Here is a 21,017-nt window from a genome sequence, read left to right as displayed (position 1 = left end):
ATATCCCTAAAAACCCCAAGGTTTCTATTGGAGAAATGAATGGCTGACACCATTCTCACTTTAAAGGGACATACCACAACTATAAAGATGATAAGTAATTAAATCAGAAGTAATGGCTTTACAGGCATATTCATTTTTGTATTTTATAGCCATGTATGCACAGCTTTATTTCCCTAATGCAAACCACAATGAAACACCTCATGAGGGCTTTACACTCTTTTGTCTTTGCTGTAGGTTTGTCTGCTTTAGGAAAAAAAAATAAAAAGATGGTGCATTATTTTCAACAGTGGCAGGAAGTGGGTTTTTAGCCGAATCAGCTTAAAAAATTCCAGCTGTGTTCACGTTGAAGCCATCTAAAAGTCTAAGCCTGGGATCAGCTCTCCATGCCAACTAAATCCTTTTCAGGCCTCAAAAAGTAAATTTTTGAAAAAATGCCAAGCCTCTCCTTGAAAATAACATCTTAATTGGTTGATATTAACAAGCCAGAAAGTGCCATTCTGAAGATGCAAGTGCTCACATTTTTGTATACTAATTTGATACCGTGCCTTGTAAGAGCACTCAACATATTAACACAGAGACTATCTCAGAAAACTGCAATGACAGGCACGCAGGCTGGTTATTTCAGACAAGGAGGAATTTCTAAGAACTGTAGAAACCAAATGTGTTATGAACTATTCTGTGTTGTTGAAATGCACCAGAAAGGCCAAAGAAGTGTGTGACGGTGTTTCCCCCAAGAAAAACACCGTGTTTCATTCCCCAGCTGGCTGTGGCTCACTAGAGGATAAGGAAGCTCCACTCCTGTTCTCTTCTGAGATCAGTAGCTGTTTTCAAGGAGTTTCTGTATCAGTTTTAAATTCACACCTAGTAAAATGTCTGGGATCAAAAAGCAGAAAAAGCAGGCGTACATATTGATGTATGTATGATACAGTGTTTTGAATACACATGCTTTTTTGCATTAAAAATAAATTACTGGAGGATTATGAATACCTCTATCCTACTATCTTTCCATCTTTGTTTCCTGTTACACTATTAATTTTTGTGTGCATATATACCATGATATTTATCTTCTGCTGTTCAAACCTTTGCATTCTTCGTCTGTTACATGAGAAGGAAAGAAAACGAACCTCGTCATTCTCAGCCACTGAACTGAACGAGCGATCAGACACTTGCCTCACATATTTCCCTTATCCCTGTAAATCTAACTTTGCGGCTCCTTTAAGCTGGGAGACTGAGAGATATAGCCTGATTTACACAGATGTTAAAAGAAGCCAAATATTTGCCCAATTTAATTGATTCTGAGCTGACAGAAATTGATCTATTCTGCATAACTCAAAGCTTTTAAAAACAAATCTATTTTTCATTAAGAATGGTAAAGGGAAATGATATTAAGCAAAAGAAAAAAATTCTAAGAAACAACAACAAATGATCAGAAAAACAGGTGACTAAGAAAGCCAATTACTCTCAGGGAAGGATTTACAAGACCTTGTTTTTTTCAGCTGCATTTGCAAAGCAATATAGGAACTATGAAATTGCAAAGGAAATACTAAAAGGAGACAACAGCTGAGACGAGATAGTTGAAAGTGGATTTTAGTGTCACACATTTACTGTGTAACTCTAAAGCAAAGTACTTCTTTTCTTCATTTCAGAATGCCAGTCTGACCCTCTTAATGTCTGAAAGTGATGCCTTTAGTTAAAGAATTTGGCTTTAGCTTAATTTTGGTTTGTTGTTTTTGTTTTTTTTTAAAGAAAATTAACTGCCAAGACACATTTTTTTTCCATTAAGCAACTTGGCAGTCCAGGGTGATTGTGATGTCTTCTCATCTACATTCTAGAAGATAATTTTGGTGAGGCAATCATTTATCCCAGAGCAGTGAGTAAGATTAAGCAGAACAGTTCAAAAGTCGGGGTATTAATTCCAAACTATTTCTAATTGTTGCATTTCACGAAATCATATTTGCATTTGAAATTTGTAGTAGAAGTAAAAACTTCTCATAAAAATAGAGTGTGTTTTATATGAAGTATTTACTTACACCCCCCAAATAAAAACAACGAAACCCCCAAACCAATACCATTCTTCCTTCCCCAGGATTACCGACATCATTAAACATGTCATATCACATTCATGAGATGGTGGCCAAATTAAGAACTGGCCAAATTAAGAAGAGCTCAGCCCTGAGAGGTGCTCATAGACCAAACTCTAAGCTCGTGGTGATTTGAGGGCCTTCACACACCAGGTCTGAAATTCACTTTCTCTCCCTAACAACACACAGAGTTCCTAATAGATCCTGCATTTCTTGGCACTCCCTGATTGCACTCACTGGAATCGTGTACCGGTGAAATGCTGTTCCAGAGATTTTTCTGTCAAGATGGTTTGATGAGGGGTTCCAGAAGAAAAGTTTTTTTTCAGATAATGATGAAATACCATGGGCTACAGTTTCTGGTAGATAAGATGTAAGATGGTAGCAAGACATTTCTTCAAATTGTTGTCTCCTGTTTGCATCACTGTCTTGGAATATAAAATAATTATTTTAAGATCATTATTTAAAAATATTTATACCGCGTTTCTGAAAATAATCTAGGCATAATCTGGGGTATTAATTGTGGTAATCGAGGAGCCTTTGTAGCACTCACTTTTGCATAACTGATTTGCTGGGTGAGAGTAGCAGTTGGGAATATTCCAAATACTAGCTTCTGTCAAAGGGACAGGAAACATAACCTCCATCAACCTTATGCACGCAAGAAGCAAGAGACTTCTCAAGGAGAGATAGTTAGCCTTATATTCACAAAGATAAGAAAAAACCCTAAATTCTCTAAATGCTCCCATGATTTCACGGGAGAGGCAAAGCTATCACTCCTTATCTTCCTTCCACTGTGATACCAGAGTCTTAGCTTCAGTAAACCAGTAAGCAGGATTTCTGCTTCCAGGAAGAAGCCGTATCAATGGCAGATGAAGTAATAATGCAAATGCAATTGTACCAAGATTGCATTGAAAGGGAACGGAGGAAGGACAGATGGTGTAAACCTTCCATTAATCACCATTGTTCACTTTGAACACGCACTTATCTTGATTTGCACACTTCGCAGTAAGACAGAAGATCCAACATCACACTGATTCGCACAGGTAAGGGAGTATTTTTCACTCCTCAGTTGCAACCCTGAGACCCCAACTCTGTAATCGGAAGAGCAGGGGAAAACACACAGCCGCCTTTTACCCTGGTGACCGCTGCAGCCACTGCCGCCTCAGTGTGAGAGGAGATGAGAAGGCACACTGTGAATCAGCAAACCGTGTCCCTGTGACAAAGGCCTTGCCCTGAGAAAGAGTGGCTAGTCGTTTTATTAAGGAGTGTTATTGAGAACACTGAAAAGTCAGCACCAAAAAGAACAAAATACACATGTTGAGGAAACGGCCGGTTCAAATGACAGGATAAGGTCTTGGTCTATGTATTTATTCATGGCAGGATCTCAGTCAACGCACTTCAATAAAATGAGTAATTATTGTGAGTCACGTCACTAATTACATCTGATACACAAAAAGGCTTGTGCAGCACCACATATCAAAGTGCACTGTGAACTCATCCAGTATGGAAATGGCTCACAGAGGAGCTCTTGTTACTGGTACTCGAGCAGTCCTGAAAAAGATAGGGTATTAGAAATGTCTATGCCATTTTTCTCTCATCGCATTTTTTTAAACATAAAAGAAGATGTGTTGTACAATAATGGCAATATAACTGCCCATGTAGGGACTTCAGCATTTGCCTTGGACAGGCAACACAAGGGAGAATTGTAATGAGAGAGCAGTGGAATTGGCCAAGATAAGCTGCTTTCTTCTATGACAAGTAGAGAGAGCCAAGATGTGTCGAATCTGTCAAAATGTTCTAAGATAAAGTTTGATTTTTCCATACCAAAATAAAAAAAAAAAAAAGAGATGGTTCAGATACAGGTCAAATTGACTGAGTTGGGGAACAGAAAGAGATTAAAGGAAGTAATTTCTTAGATAACAGGTCTACTTTTACCGTGCAAGAAACACTCAAGTATTCTCAAACTTTGTAAAATTTGGATGAGTTCTTCATCCAAGAGTAGGATTACATTTATAAGCTTTTTCCCTAAATTTGGGGCCTGAGAATTAACTACCTTGAAGACCACATACTTATTTGTGCTTTCCTATGAGGGTATCTCTTGTAGTAACTTCAGAGAACAAAGAACTAGACCAAACATCGCCTGTGACTTCACCTTTATTGCATGATCGTTTTCATAACTGCAGTCACAGCACATGGTACAATCTAACTTTAAATACAGAAAAAATACACGAAATTCCCCTCTCCTGTACACTCACGTCAACAATAATGACAGTGAAGCCAAGTCAGTGACACCGCCATGAAACAAAAGTGAGTGTGAAAATAAGTAGATTCAATGTCATTTGGCATATGGGACCTCCATCCATGGAACTCTAGAAATAATACTGAGCTTTTTACACGCTTCCCTTAATATCTATTTGAATTTTTTTTTTTTTTTTTTTTTTTTTTTTACATTTAACTCATAGCCTATTCAGGTAATTCAATTTCTATACAAGTAAGATTTATTGCATTATGTCTCTGTTTATTTTAACAACAGAGAGGAAAAAAAAAAAAGACAAAGCAAGAAAAAAATTCCATACACGGGGAAGATTAAGTCTAAAAATGACCCCCAAAGACTTCAATTCGTAAATTAGGTATTTGTCTTTAAGAACAACCAAAGTTGTCCGTTCAACCAAATGTAAAAATACCAACTTCACTATTACAGGTAAGAAAGAATTTTATTTCTAGTTGACAGTATTCAAAAGTGAGTTAAGTTTTTAGATCTCCAGTGCAAGACAATTGAAGGGGAAGAATTTTCATATGGTTGGTGTTCAACGCTTTATAAATTAATATTATTTAAGATCCATGAAGCTGTGAAAGCCACAAATCAGTTACTTTTGATAAAATCTGACCCACAATTTGCTGAAAATTATGCAACTATATAAACACTCAAGAGAGTTTTGTATGAGTTCTGCATATAAACAAAAATAAAACCATGGTTCTCTCTTCTCTCTCTCTTTTTCTTTTCTCTCTCTCTCTTTTTTTTTTAAAAATGCTTTACCTCTACTTCATTTTGCAAGTAACTTTCATTCCATGGACACCACCAAAGATCCAATCAACTAACTATTTGAGCATAAACCGTTGCCTACTAGACTGTCATCAGCACAAAGTCCCCCAAATAATAAATGAACTTTTTATTAACTGTGGTAACATTAACATTACAATGAGGGATTGTTTAAAAACAAGTTGTACTGCTGTTGCTCAAGAGCTCAAAGAAAATGGTTCTCAGTTCCTTTATTTTTCCTTGAGGGTAACCACAGGGGTTGCATTAAATCTTTTAAAATATGTTGACAGTTGAATAAGTGCTGCTGTTGCTCTGGTGACATTTTATGCTTTTTAATTGTCATTAATGAAGCTGACTGATACTTTCTTAAAAGTGCTTTACGTGTTCTCGTAATTTTATGACAAAAAGAGGAACAAAACCGTCTGCAAATTAGCCTTGATCCACTTCTCATATGGAATTTCCACTGGAGACAATGGGAGAATCTGCATGGGAAATATCTGCTTGACCAGACATTTTAGGTAGGAATGCATGAAATGTTCCCAGTAAATTGTGAAATTATCATTTGGTTGTGTGTCTCCATATAAATTCAAAGCTCAAAGAAGATTTGTTTGAGTGTATTTTCAAAAATAAGTTCTGGAACTGCTTTGACCAATTCAGAATCTGATGTTAAAATGGTATGGCCCAACATTGTAAGGCTGCAATAAAACCCAAAATGTAAATGAGAGTTGGCATGAAATGAAAGTCTGACACAATCCTCGAGTCTACTAACTCCTTTCTTATTTCGGTAATACTCCCACTGATTTGAGAAAGGTTTTGCCCCTGTGAAGACTGAAGGATACAGCTCCCAATTATCTGTTCAGGAACGTGCAGTAACGAGGAGGAGTGCATGCAGCTTGAGAAACAGCAGGCACTGTACTTGATAGTTCATAAACAGATAAGGTAAGTCTTTTGCTATGGGGAGAAAATAAACTATGGTGCTTTAAATTATGATGGGTGATTTAAGTAGACTAAGGAAGATTATTCTGCGGACAAGGAGCCAGAAGAGGTAAGAGGAGGGGGCATGGTATCCTAATAGTGTAGGGAGACACGGCGAGTCCTTTGCTTCCCCCATCCCAGGTTCCCTCACTCTTGCATGCTCCATGGTAATGCAGCAGATGATTCCCCAACGCTACTGGGGCTGCTGCACCACGGGCTTCACATCTTTGCAGTTTCAGAATCAGAAAAAGCTGGAGCCATCTTTCTTTCTTCAACTGCAGTGGCTTTTCAAGTGCAGATGTTGTACAAATATTGATGGTTCAAGCCATCTCAGCTGAACAGGACAATGAGCTCATGACAGATCATTCCAAGCAAGGTGAGAATCCTTTTGCCTGATCCTCTGTAGGCCTAGTGTCATGTATAACCACATATATCTGTGCAAAGCATGCAGTTCAGCTCCAGCCTGGCCCTTCCTTTCATCCAAGTAAATGGCTATACAAGGTGCAAAGCAATAGAAATCAGGCCTCGGGGTTCTGTACAGCAGTGCAATTTTCAAGACACTCAGGGTGCAGAAAGCAGTAAGTTCCACACTCACGTCAGACGTACATTTAACAATCTCAGCTAAGTCATGAACTACATTTTAATTAGACAAGGGGCCAGGCTTTTGATTTCAAAAATAGAAATTAGGGTTGCAGTCCTTCATCCATTGAAGTTAATTGCAAAATCCCTATTATCAGGCTCTTGAGGTATTACCCAGGCTTACTTTTTAATTACATTTGATTCTTAATGAAGTAGATGGCAAAGAGAAAAGCAGCCCATGATTCAAACGATTCGCATTTTTATCTTTCCTGATGAACAACAGAATAGGTCAAGATACTTGCTGGATTTTCCCATGAGAAATGCTGCAATGTGAATAAGCTCAATTGACTTGATCCTGAAGGAGCAGGTTAGCTTTGAAAAGCATCACTCATTTTCTCCTCCTGTATACATTCTACCCCCAAAACTTATGCAATGTAATTATAGACACCAAGCCAAATCCAATTCAGAACTTGAAAAATATCATGTAAGTATCCTAAGCTTGAATGACTTGTCTTTATTGTCTAATGTCATTTAAAACATAAGGAGTCCTAATTATAGTTTTATTTTCAAATGATGCACTTTAAAAGAATGACAATTCTCCATAAAAACTGACAACTTCGCAGGGCATGGAGACAGCCAATAACTTGATATTTCTGCATGATTTAAAAACAATAAGCTATGAAGGAGCTTATGCAGAAGGAGTATGTTATCACACTTGGCTACAGAACAATACAAAGTTTCATCTTTTTCTCCTATATCAGTACCCATGTAAATAAACGAAGATTTATAGAAGTTCATACTACTGGTGGGGCCATTACCTTGTTATACACGACAACCTGCAAACTCTTTTCATATAATGAAACTGTTTCCTACCATCTGGAAATCGGGCTTAAAAATAAAATTAGTGTTTTCATATTATACAAAAAAGGTCAGCCCTTTATTTCAGACATTACTTGTCATATTATAAAATGCATAATTAATTGTTTTTTTTTTTTTAAGGTTGAATGTTGAGATAAGTATTAGAGAAGGTAAAACATCCATTGTAAGATAATCAGATAGTATTGCAAGGCCCTGGTGAGACTTACTTTCCCCTAACTTTCACTGAGGCTACAGACTCAGTTTTACCCATCCTATTTGCCTCTCATTATGATTCTTTCCCATTCACAAGGTTGAATACCGCAAAACCTGAACACTTCCTACTTCATGCTCATACCAGAAATCAGGGGAAGCCTAGATTACTTTCAAGGCCACCATGGACATGACGTGGAAATCTGAATCAGCCTGTTCTGCGTAACTGTGACAAACCTGCAGGTGTAGCACACAACCACAGCCGAACTTGCTTCTGTGTTGAGTTGTACTGAATCAGTACCATCTACATTAAGTCGGCATTACTTAAGCAAGGAAAAGAAATTCCCACCTACTTCTTCATTTGGCAGTTCCCTCCTGGAATGCAATTTCTACTCTTGCTTTTACTGGAACCATGCTAATTTACACCTATTAAGTATTGTGCTCATAAGTTTAGGGCCCTATACTCTACAATATGAAGTATCTTGTAATTGTTCAGTCTGCTGGTTGGTATTTCTGGAAGGTCAAACTTGGCAGGTCTCCTGCCAGATGTCTCTCAGACTCAGGAGTACATAGGTATGATCACTGCGGCAAATAGCAGTTGGAGATACTTACTAGCTGTGATTATTTATAAAGGGATTCCTAAAGACTATTCAGAGCACACAGAATATTCCCATGGCAGGACATGGCAGTTGCAGGGCATCCCTGCACTCGTGAGCCATACAAACCATCCCAATGCAGACGGTATCGGTGCAGGGAGCAGCAAGGCCTCATGCCTTGAAGACAATCGCAGAAAAGGCAGCGTGCTGAAGAAAGCCACTGCCCCTATAGTGACAGAAAATTTCTCCTCAAATTTAACAGAAACTGTAAGCCTGAAGAACACACATATTCTGAAGTGGTGGCTAAAATCAGCATTTAAGACAGGGATTCATACTAGAAGAATAAGCTACCTTACTCTTAAAGTAATAGTGGGGTAATTGCAGCAATAAGGAACTGCTCATCACGTCAGAAGTAAAAACACCTTTCTTTTGAAAATATTAATTTTGATTGCTTTTTTTACAGTATGCAGGCATCCGTGATTGCCACATGCTATGTACATCTGACATATCGTATAAAGCACACAAGGAATGATACTTTGTCAAAGGACTCCGTGCCTGGCTTACTGTCTTGGTAAACCTTCAGGCAGCCTGATTTTCAAAGTATGAAGTGTCTCAGTTGGGCACCGAATGAAAGCAGCTCAAATCATTAATAACCTCCACTACATGCCAGGTGCTATTATCTTTCCCAAACAAAATTAAGGATAAGAAGTAAAACCTTTAGTTGTCAGTAAGCCATAATAACTCCCAAAATAAAGACAAGGTATTATTAATTATGTACCTATAGTAGCACTGAACTTGAGGTAAATATCAAATTTAGGCTGACAGCCACCTCAGCAACACAAACTGAAAATAATAATTGTGGACAGAGATCAAAAAGCCCATTTCAACTCAGTTATTGAATTTAAGGGGAAGAAGAAAATGTTCAATCATAACATTTGCTTAAGAATGTTTATCTTCTTTCTTACCATTGAATGTTAAAAACACCCTTGCTTGAGGCTGGGAAGATCCTTTTACACTGCTAAAGTAAATAAATATCCCAATCAACACGTGCAGTGCAAGAGATGCCATCTCTTCAGATTTGCAACTTAATATCCAAGAAACGAAACCTGAAAGACAGAGATAGCACATTACTGTTGTTATACAATTTTGTGGAGCAAAAACAATAGTACAAAAAGATCTGTGTTAGAAAGCTCTTCCAGCTGAAGCCATAATACATGATAATGTGAAGGAGGTACAGTGCTTCTGTTTTTTCTTTGTACATCTGAAAATGGTTTTCCCCAGCGGTCTTCTGTGCTGGCACAAAAGGAGCTCTCTGCCTGTTAGTATGAACCAACAGAGCCTGAGTTTTGGCTAAGGCAGACTAGAGCATTAGATTCAGTTTATTTAAATAAGGACAATTCCACCTGCTGGAAAAATAATTATACTAAATGTCAAGGCAGAGCAAAGCAAGGACAGGAGATAAAGTTTCACGAATAAAAAGCTGGCTGATATTTTTAGATGTCTCTCCTTACTTTACATCATATTTGATCTCCCTCTCATGTTTGGGGGGGGGGGGGGGGGGGGCAGGGCATGGGACAGGTTTGGGTTGTTGGGTGTTTTTTTCCTTTAACATTTGAAATCAAAGGTGCTTGGAAATGAGCTTTAAGTTTTAGTAAGTCAAGTTCTCTAATAGCCCTCTAGATCTTCTTTTAATATGAAATCCTGACTACGTACGTCACTAATTTCAAAACCATTTAAACCAAAAGTATTTCAACATGCTTGAAACTTTTAGTCAACATTTGCTTTTTGGGCTAGCTTCTTTTGGGATGCTTACCTGCTCTCATAGGCTTCTACAGAGCACTAAGAATAGCCAGTGTTGGACAGTGCATTACATGTGATACTTCTGCTACTCCTCCTGCATATCTACTGAACCTACATTCATTTTATAGGGTTTAGCTGCTGAGAAGACTGAGCTCCTCAGAGAATCAGAAAACACCCCAAAACAAATCTGCATCTTTTCTTAGCTTTGGAAGGGCTTGAGCTCACTGGAGTCAGTGGCACTTTCCTATCAATTCCAATGGACTTTGGACCAGACCCATAAAACCCAGCAGAATTTAGAAGCTGAAGATTGCATATCTATAATGCTCCTAAACTTCATCTCTCCAAAACCAGTAAAGTCCAAATTTCATTTTACCTATGATAACAATTTTGTTCTTCAGCTCAGCTGCAAAAGTGAGAATAAAACACACCCTGATTGTAGGCCCATTCTACTTTCCTGCTTATATATATTTTCTCTTTTTGGCATCAACAGCCCTTCTACTAGACACCACTTACTGGTTAATCAGGTGATATATTTGAGTCCATGGTAACTGGCAGCACCTTGAAGGATATAAACCCTACAGCTAGAAGACAGCATTAAAGGCTATACATTTATTTCATCACGAATTTTGTTGCCTGTGCAATCATCTTACACTTCTTTACCTCAGCTTTGCTCTAGCACTACAGTCCCTCCAGTGGAAGCCAGTATTTCTACACGGTTGTTCACTCGGTCCCTCTGAGATTCACACCTGTCCTAAAAGAACCGGCTGTAATCACCACAGCATGGCAGGAACCAGCTGTCAGGCAGGGATGACTTTAGGTCAACGCCAATTTGGGCTGGATCCACACCACTGACTTACTGGTAAAAGCCCCGTATCTCATTACTACTTCTGTCATTCCCTATCCACTCACTGTAAATCGTTTTGAAAGGCTTCTCTCTGCATGAGAACTTCGTACGAAGTTGGGGGTGGGACGGGGAGCATGCGAGCGAGCACACAGCTCTGTAGCCCACACTCTAAACTCTCCTTCACGATTTGCTCTGGAGTACGGAGAAATGCATGAAGATCAAGTAATGCTACAACTCTGCTAATTGACAAAAACACCAGTGTCAGACATTTGCCAGCTACAGATCGGCTCTACAGGAGAAACATATCCATTCTGGCCCAGTTCCAAATTATCTCTAAGGGTCTGTTAACTAATAGAATGGTAGTTGCAGAGTTTTCGCCAAGAATAATTTTTAAACAGGCTGCATGAACTCTAGTATTAATGCTGCTTTGTGGGCTTTAAATTTAAAACCTTGTGACTAGCCCATGGGATGTCTTCTAACTTACCGCTCTTCTAAGAGAGAAATGCCATTAAATCCTGATAAAATTTCTTTGTCGGGCCAAAACAAATAGCCAATCATACAGAACATGTGATTTAACAGATGCAATGGGATTAGTATTTTACAGTAGTAGCACTATGCTTTCTTTGCACTAGAGATAAAAAGTCAAAGAGGAACAAGTAACAAGTGTGTGGCTTTCTCTCTTCCTCTAAATGATATTATAGGAAAGAATAATAACGAAAAACCTTTCAGCACTCTTTCCCTCCCACTCTCATGCCTCCTGCCAATGCTAGTGCAGTTACGGGAGTGAAACATTGCTACATTTCATTGCTCAAATTGCAGATCTTCACCGTTAACACAGAAGTGACAGGCAAATACAAGATTCAAATTCTGAGCTGCGTGGTTCCTACCCAGCTGTTAGACACATAAATAATAAATGCACATGGAGCCAAAAAGCTACCTCAGGGTGTCTGACATCTGAGTTACCTAATGGAAATAGGTTTAATTTCAGAGATTTACATACCTGGTAACTGAACACAAACTCACTGCAGGTCTGACTCTCGGTTTGGGCTAATATCCCAGTTCTGAATTTATCTCAGTAAGTCATGATACTATATTCAGCATGCCCTGCGCACATGATCTCTGCTGACAACCCACAGACCTAAAACCTTGCAAGCACTTTTAAAGAATCTTTTGGGACAGACAAAAGGCAATATGTAATCACGTTTCTGCTCTTATGCCCTATTCTAACTGTAAACAAACCGGCAAACCGCTACTAAAGTGAAGTGGTGAAGTTTTCCTGCCACGGAGGTCGCTTTCGGCTTGCTGTATCGCTTTTGGAAAGTATTCTATAGCTTTGCTGTGAAGTGCTGCGCAGGTGTCATCCGCTACAGGCAGAGCCCTACCCTTAAATCCTGTAAGGAAAATCACTCAGCAGAAGAAAGGAAAGGAAGGGGGAAAAAAACCCCGCCAAACACAGACTACGCTAATCTGGAAAATATTGCTTCAACTATCTGCGAACAGCAGGAAAATCCAAACATCAAACACATTTCACATCTATTACAGCAAAGAAAGAGAACTTTCAATTATGCTTACCCAGCTATTGGAGGAACCAGTAATACAGATTTCTATCTGGTTTCTATCAGTTTATGGGCTCCACTCCTGCTACCAGAACATTTTAATTCCAAACCTGGCTTACTGTGGGGAGGGAAAAAAACGGAAAAACAGAAGGAGAAGTCTCTCTTCCCGGTGGCTGCAAAGGTACTGCCGGCTCCTTTGTAAAACAGTCCTGACAGCTGGGCTCCTACGGCGCGGGGAGCGCTCGTCCCCGGCCCTCAGGGGAGCACCTAGCAGGGAGCGGGCAGCGGCCGGGCGCTGCCGGGGACGGCTCCGCTTTCCAGCCAGAGGCGCTGCCCTGCCCTCGCCGCCGCCGCCGCCGCCGCCGCGCTAGCGAGGCGAGGCTCCGCGGCCCCCGGCGCATCATTAGCTGAGCAAATCGGGGCTCGAGCTCATAAATAATGGCGAGGCCACACCCCGCCCAGCGCGCCGCGGGGGCCGCACCGACCCGGCCCGACCGGCCCGCCTCGCCTCGCCTCGCCTCGCCTCGCCTCAGGCAGCGCGGGGCCGCCGGCTCCGCTCCGCGGCGGTGAGCGGGGTGGGGGGGGGGGGGCAGGACACACTCGAGGGCTTTTTCGGGGGACGCCCCCACACGCTCCGCGGCAGGTAGCTGGCCGGGGCTCGCTGTGAGGCGGGAGGGAAACTCGGCGGGAAAGTTTCCGGGCGAGCCCCGCCGGGCCGAGCGCCGGGGGGGACAGGCGCCGGGGGGGACGGGGGCGGCCCCGCGGGGAGCCGGGCGGCGGGCCGGGAGCGGAGCCCCCCGGGAGCGGCGGCGGGCGGAGGGGCTGCGGCGGGGGGGAGCGGGGAGGTTTCGGGGGAGGCCGGTAGATGTCACTGTGAAGAGAGGGAAGGAGGCAGGGCTGTGGCGAGGAGGAAACCGGGTCGCGGCCAGCCCCGGTCAGGGGGGCTGCTTCTCTTTCGCTGCGGTCTCTTTTCCGTCTCCCGAATTGTTTCCTCGATTTGGAACTTCAGCCGAGCGAAGGAGAGTAGGAAAGGAGCGCGAGAGCAGTGGTTCGGTAGGTTTGTAGTTCGGTCTCCCGATCGCTCCGGGAGTTTCACCGCAAGCTTTCAGAAGCTCTCCTGCCGGCTCGGAGACTGGCAGCTGCGTGTGCTCCAGCTCGGTTTTCCCCAAGATACACCGAGCAAACTTTCCGGGTTTGGTGAGGTTTGTGCTCTCGTGGCAGCGGGACAGCTTGGAAAATCTCACCCAAGGTGTCTTGAAAATGTGAACTGCAGCGTAGCTCCATTAAAGCCACGAGGATTTTCCAAACAACAGTATTTGGGTTCTGGCTTAGGTTTTCCTAAGTTGTCTGGCAAGCACATTCTGTGCTGGTCTGACCTGCTAGGTGCAAACTTGTTTTGAATCAGGATTTCCACTTCTGCGGAGAGAGATGGTCTCTGATCCAGCAGAGGCGGTGCGGGTTGCGCAGCAGGGAACTGTCGCGGCAATACTTCGGGGAGCACGTCTCACGATACACGCGCAGCCGTGTGCGGCGGGCAGAAATGTGTGAACAAGTACCCGCAGTGAATCAGTGCGCGCGTTCAGGTTGCAGTTTCGTCTCCCAGCTGTTACACGCTCTGGCCTTACTAACCAAAACGGTCAATAACACTAATGCGTTATAGCCAGGGAGCAGGGAGTAGCCTGAATACACTGCCCTCACTAAACAAATTTTGTCTATACACGTGGATGTCTTTATGGCCTGTGTCCATAGGCTACTTTGTGTAAAAAGCTCACCTGCATGAGTTAGGGTCACACATGTTTCAAAGGCAGTTTCTGCCCCAGGCTTCAGTGCCAGCCTAGCAAGGTTAGTGGTTTCTTCAAGCACGAAATTCCAGTCTTATAAGGCACTTATAATCCCAGAGAACCTGGAAGTATGGGATGCCCCCTCCTCTGAAATGAAACGTTGGATTTGCAACTGATGCCAGAGGAGAAATGGGTCCAGAATTTTGAAGAGCTTGACCCACTTCAGATTGTATCTTGAGGATGACTGAGCTCATGCTGGCAGATGAACTGAACTCTCCAGATCATGAGTCCTTAAAAATATTGATGGTCTTCCAGTTCTGCTCCTCTAACACAAATAAACTATGCAGAAATGCGTGAACATTTGCTGTCCCAGAGAGCAGTTAAATTAAGCCATCAGAGAGCTTGTTCTCTGGGCAGGCAGGGTGGCTGTGAACATGATGCTGCTCACCCTTGAAATGTGGTGATGTTCAAATGCCTCAGCCTGACAGCAGCACCCAGGCAAAAGGAGAAGTCACTTGTCTGCTTTGGAAAATCCCCACAACTAAGTGCAATTAGAGATCACCACACCAAGCAACAGAAGTGAATCAGCTAATCCAGTATTCTCCCTCTTGCTGTGGTCTGTGCAGGGTGACTCAGAGGAGAGTGCACAGAAAACCACAAAGCAAATATGAAATAACCTGTCTTTTAGGAGATTTTTGGGAGATGTGTAATGGGTGGCAATGCCAGTCAAAGAAAAAGGAGAGTGTTACCATGAAATACCAACACTAAAAATTATGATGATTCTAACTGTCCTCCCCAAATGTTTTTGCCTCAGTAAATAATAATTAAAAAAAAGAAGCACGATAATTCTACTTTTTCTTCTTAAAATTCAGTATAATAATCTCCTAGGTAAGATCACAAACACATGCTCCTAATAATATAGCATTAGAAAAAGACATCAGAAAGAATACGCTCAAGCATGAATCAACATCAGCATTAGTTAAAGTCACTTGTGTTTGTCTGTGCTTTTGTATGTATGGACACGGGGGAGCCATCTGGCTATCTGCATTTCTTTTTCACATGTGCTAGCTACAACAGAGATAAAAAGGTAAAATGGAACATTGAGGAAAATTATGGGGCTTTCCAACACTCCCTCAAGAACTTTGGGTTTGTAAAATAGCAAATGAACTACAAAGAGACAAACGCAAAACTTTAATCTGTGAGATACCATCACACTCATATATCTGTTAGGCAAAGCAAGAGTATGCTAATTTTAAAAACAAAAAGCAAATTGAAACAAGAATAAGCATGTCATATTGATTTATTTGTATTTAACATGCGCATATGTGCGGGTCAGAGCATGATTATTAACTTTAAAAAGCAGTTTGAACTTCACAGCTGGGCTGAGTGAAATGGTTAAAGTTTTACTTTGGATGTTTTGTAATAGCATGTATTAGCTTCAAGCAAAACTCATGGAATGGAAATTACTTCTCCAAACTATGAGGTGGGGTTTCAGTATTTACTGGCATGAATCAGCCCTGTGAGTGAAATGAACAGTATGCCAAACTGTTGCTTTCCAGGCTGTGTATTTTACCGGCTAACACGGGGATGAGGACCAATAAGTTGGACTCTGCTTTGAAGCTGATTTTTAATCATTCCTCTGTTACACAAAGCATACAAGGTAGTGTACAATTTGCTTCTAGTTCTTATTTGGTGCATGTGAGATTTACAACTGTATGCAGTTACTCCAGGTTGTATCACATGTGTCAGGACAGAGTCAGGCCCTCGCTCTCAGCTTCAGAGTCGGAGCAGTTCTGACTCTTGCAGTGTGATCTGAGCAGGCAAACCCACATGGCCAAAACAAACAGACGCTGATTTTGTTGTATCTGTGCATGGTGTTTGCTTCTTACCCAAACAAATCATCCTAATGGACTCAGGCCTAGCTTTAGACCTAAACACTAACTGAAGCCAGGAACAAGAGAGGCAAGAGTGGATTTGGGCGTTTACTTAACATTTTGGTTTGGGGTTTGGCTGTTTTGTTTTGTTGTGTTTCTCCCCACTTAGATTTTAAGCTCCTGAAAAAGTGAACGGTTTATAGGAATGAGTAGGACCAGAAGGAACAGAGGCTTAAAAGAGGGAAGACGGAGAAGAGAAACCAAGATGGCAGAGGAGGAAGACAGGAACCTCCTGAGACAGAGTTGTATGGATGAAGACGGCAATGTGGAAGAGAATCAAATAATCTCACTGGATTGGCAACAGCTAGCCATTAAGAAGATCAACAGGTTCAATAATGTTTCTGCCTTGAACACAAGCACAGACTTACAATTCGGACAAGATCAAATGCTAGCTATTATAAAGGAAAATGTAGTAAAGGCATGATAAAGTGACCATCAAGTGTAATCATTCCTTCCTTAAAAAATCAAAGGAACTGTGTATACAGCAAGTGTCCAGATTCCAAGTGGTGAGAGAAAATGGTATTAATTTCTATATCCTCTGTCTTCATTTAAGAGTGTCAAATCACCTTATAGAAATGTAATGTCATTAGGTAATCCAGTTAGTTCATCTTTGTTTATTTTCTTTCTTACAGTTACATGAACTGGGGAAAGTGTGAAATGTATCAGCAGTTTATTGTGGGAAGGCTATTAGGTGTTCGTTTTGAAGGTGTGCTAATATGAATAGCAATTTATATTCTTTTTCACAACAAATAGTCCAAAGATTCAAGAGGCAGTCAAGATGAATCTACTGGGGATACCACTGTGTGATCAGAGATGGTGTAAGGTCCTTGAACATAGCGTGCCCTGACTGGTCAATGGGCTTATTCACGTGGGTCAAATTAGGACTGCTCATGAAGAGTGAGGCTTCATCACCAAGGTCAAAGCGTTATAAAACTGTTGGCATGGAACTAACAATGAGTTGTCAAACTGAATTCATCAGTTTGCTTTTTACTACTCAAGGTTCTATGAAAGTCCATTTGCAGGAGACAGTTTGTCTTTTCACAGCTTAAGAAAAATTAGGTGCTTAGGAACAGAATCAGTGTAACCACATTAGTGAAGCACTATTACCTGTATGGGAACAGAGGAAAACATTATACTCTTAATTTGATAAAATTCCAGTTGTCTCCAGTCAAATAGACCCAGCTCTGAATGGCTTCCCTGGAAGTCAGTGAGCCAGCACTTCATGGTGACCTCTGTCATTGAACAGACTGTGATTTCTGTAAGGTCATCACCAAATAAGTACTTCTGTGTCTGTACAAAAGATGTAAGCTGATTCCTGGTATGCTACCAGGCCTTCATGCCTCCTCTTTTCAGTGAGGCAACCACATTATTGCTGTGTCTAGGAGAAGCACAGTGTTTCGGTCAGATTTTCCACCTTTTAGCCACTATGACTAAATGAGGTCAGTGATATAACCAGTCACTGTGCTTACGCAAAGCTGGGGTTTGGGTTTTTAACAAATAAAACAAGTCATTATTTTGCAAGTTGATTAGTAAGAATATGTATTAGGAAGACTTGAATGAAAAGGGGTGGGTTGTTGATGCACCAAGGATGGATTCAGGCCAAGCAAGCCATAAATAGAAGAAAGCACAAGTGCATAAAGAGGATGCAACACTGTGTAATCTGTGTATTGGAAGTACGTGGAATGAAGGTCCTATGGTTCAAAGAGCTCTACAAACACACAGGGAAGTAAAGCAGGAGTGGCTGTTGAGAAGCTTTTTATCCAAACAGACAAATAGAGATAGGAGAGGAGGAGAGGTGAGAAGATTACTGAAGGATAGAGGAGGGCAGTGACATAACCCTGGGCATCATGGCTGTTTCCAGCACGACATGCCACTCTCCAGCCTGGTGCTTGATCCATTGCTACATGCTACAGGGCTCACAGCATTCAAGGGAGTCCTCTCACTCTGTTGGAAGGAGGTTTTGGAAAGGTAACTTTTTGCCATTGATTCAGCTACTTCAGTGTTTATAGAGCATTATGTGAATCACTGGTTTGGGGGGGGGGGGGGGGAAGAAGGCTTATGATTTTTCCCCATTCTTCTTAGGTTTGAAACACACTCCTAGAAGCCTGATTATATAAAACACCCACCCTCAGACTGGTCCCAGATAATATACCAGCACAGTCCTATTTCGCACCGTCCTTCATCTTCAGATGAAGAGTAATGACTGCATAGCCTGCAGTCTTCAATTTGTTTTGTTCTCTGTAAGTACGGACTAGGCTTTACTTTTATTTGTCAGCTAATTGCTCACTGCATATTGTTTGCATTCTGCAAGCTGTTACTTTAGAAGAGGATATATGAAAATTCTGCATATTCCTTTCCCTAAAGAAGTTTTTCCCATGCAGAAGAAATAAAAGTTAAAGAACTTGTGTCTCCAGATGAAATAAGAACAAAACTAATGAAAGGGGTCATACTTGAAATTGTGCATGCCAAGCGGAGCATTGACTGAAACAATCTGAATAATGCCCACTGTCCCCTGGAGATGTCAAGATGTGCGCATATGGACCAGAGGACGCTGAGGAATGGAACAGGCCCCAGAGATGTCTCCTCTCCTACTCATCAAGCCTGATCCTTTTGCATTACATCCTAGCTGTCACTGGAGTTGGAATTTAACTAGATCTCTCAAGTGACCCACTATGACCATTCTTACCTTTGCTGCAGGAAACTGAAGTAGCAGTGGTGATTTTAATGTAAATTCAAAGTACTCTGTAATTCCCCAAACGTGGAAAACATTGAAATGCTATAGAATTCAAGTCCTAATTCTTTACCATAGCATTATCTCAGTATTAAGGAAGACATTCTCACTTCCAGCAAAGTGTTCTTTTCCATTTCTTTAAGAGGCTGTCATGTTGTCTGCTATGAACCAAGGTTTGTCTCTGGAATCAGCATGGTACAGGTGGTAGTGTACTGATGTTTTAGCTGTAATACTGATCATTTTAGTGCTTTGTTGTATAGATACCACTGCATTCTTCTAAGGTCCTAAAGAAGATAAAATTGAAGCTCTGGTCTTTATTGTCTTCTGTGCTGTATTCTTGATTGTGTGAACTCTGTTCTTCCTTTGTCACAGGTATTCATACAGTGCCTCCGAATGCTCGTGATTCATGGGGACAAGAGCTCTGTTTTCCTTTTTTCACTGTCAGTGCAATAGAGGTTTTGAAAGGCTCTTAAAAATGCTTTTTTGCAGTATATTAAGTTATCATATTTCAATCATCAAAACCCTTCCTGAAAGCTACCCCATTGTATTCATTAGAATGTGTTGCATAAAAAGCATGAGCAAACACTTGGCCTGGATAGTGAAAGCCTATGAAGTCAATGTATGTTCAGTGGGGTTTAAGAAAGTCTGCTGACTTCTTTGTACAATTTGGGGGCCTCAGGACAATCAGGATATGGGTTAAATTAAAATAACATTAAGTCATCAGCTTAAACCCAAATTTTATTAGTTAAAAAAGGACTGAGAAGCAGCCATAGAATCTGACCTACCTATTTGTTGGCTATTATAGACTAAAAATATGCTTTATGCCTATTATTTTATTAATTGCCCGCTCAAAGTTAGCACAGGCTGTATGGAAGCGTCTGATGCACGAGAAATACAGCATCACATTATCTAACATTATGAATTAAATCTCAGAATTTTCTATCCTACTGAAAAGTTTCTGTTGCTTTAACTTGGTTCTTGGCTTCTTAATGAAAGAACCACAACTTAAGGTAAGTCTACATTTAATTTTTTCTTGAACAGCATAAACATTCCACTAAATATTTATCTTTTTTTAATCCGACTCTCCCCAGAACATCTGTTAATTGAATCTTTATTTGAATCTATAAGCAGTAGTTTGGTTTAAGCCAAGAAGGCAAAAAAAAAATCCATAGTTTGGATGGCAGCCAGAACACAGTATCTTTTCCAAAATTACACCTTTATAGCTTAAAATTAATTTATTCGTTGTCAGTTATTCAAAGTGAATTAGGAGGAAGAAAAGGCAAAAGAAAAACACAGAATAGATTCAAAATATTTCTTAAGAACTTTATTATTTGGTATTTTGCTATTGGTAATGTTTAAAAACACTTAACTTGTACCACTTCATACAGATTTATCTTAATGCACTTCCAAAGTATTGTGAAATTGGAGATAAACATTTTCAGTAATATTTCACCACAGTCTTGCCTGTTTATTCCTTACAGTTTACTTATATTACAAACACTTCCAGAAATCAGTTACATTCTTTGCTTTCAATATCAATAAATATATGCATAATATATGCTTGCTCTTTGCTTTACATACACTCATTTTAATTTAGCAATTGGCAAAGAACACTCATCAAAATATTCTAAAAATGAGTTCTTTATCCTAATTGTTAAAAAAAAATGCTTCTAGCACTGGCTTTTCCTCTCAAATATCACAGAACTGGAGGAAGTATAAAGAAAAAAAAAGTTAATGTAACTCATTATGACTGTAATATCATGCACAGCATATTTTTCTTTGTCATTATTTTTTCCTTCCAGGATAAGTGTTTTATTCTGAAAATAAATTCATAATGTAAATTATCTTTGACCAGATAAATTTGGGGGATTCCCTAAATTTTGCCATAAGAGGGCATTATTCATGCACTTAGAATAGAAAATGCATCTCAATATAAGCACATATGTTTTAAGAAATGGCAATTCTCTACACTTAGGCACCAAAAGAGTAAAAAATATGAATACTTCTGTAGTTAAGCATACCTTGAATGAGTTGC

General features: G+C 40.5%; 1 protein-coding gene and 1 long non-coding RNA gene across 6 annotated transcripts in view; one reads left to right on the top strand and one right to left on the bottom strand.

Annotated features, from left to right (window-relative positions):
* The window catches only part of SEMA3C (semaphorin 3C), a 123,573-nt gene extending 110,623 nt beyond the window's left edge, over positions 1–12,950 (bottom strand). Inside the window, exons 1-2 of one of the 2 annotated variants that reach the window (XM_030015335.2) lie at positions 12,553–12,950; positions 9,302–9,442 (exon numbers count right to left, since the gene is read on the bottom strand). In XM_030015335.2, coding sequence (XP_029871195.1) covers positions 9,302–9,404 — 103 coding nt within the window. In that variant the 5' untranslated portion in view covers positions 9,405–9,442; positions 12,553–12,950. Of the gene's footprint in view, positions 1–9,301; positions 9,443–11,980; positions 12,091–12,552 lie in introns of those variants that run through there. The other variant, XM_030015336.2, reaches the window with a different exon arrangement.
* Positions 12,951–13,039: 89 nt separating this feature from the next.
* Positions 13,040–19,286, top strand: LOC115341828. 4 transcript variants are annotated; one of them, XR_003923539.2, is made up of 4 exons: positions 13,040–13,102; positions 13,942–14,119; positions 15,877–15,977; positions 16,361–19,286. It is a non-coding gene; the product is annotated as an uncharacterized LOC115341828 (long non-coding RNA). The 4 variants fall into 4 exon arrangements; XR_003923536.2 differs by lacking the exon at positions 13,942–14,119 and having other exon boundaries at positions 13,043–13,102; XR_003923538.2 differs by lacking the exons at positions 13,040–13,102; positions 13,942–14,119 and adding an exon at positions 13,432–13,559.
* Positions 19,287–21,017: the final 1,731 nt, after the last annotated feature.

Source organism: Aquila chrysaetos, chromosome 5 (genome assembly GCF_900496995.4).
Source record: "Aquila chrysaetos chrysaetos chromosome 5, bAquChr1.4, whole genome shotgun sequence".
Classification (NCBI taxonomy): Eukaryota; Metazoa; Chordata; class Aves; order Accipitriformes; family Accipitridae; genus Aquila; species Aquila chrysaetos.
Note: the sequence above shows the minus strand (reverse complement) of the source record. Positions and strands in the feature narration are given on the sequence as shown.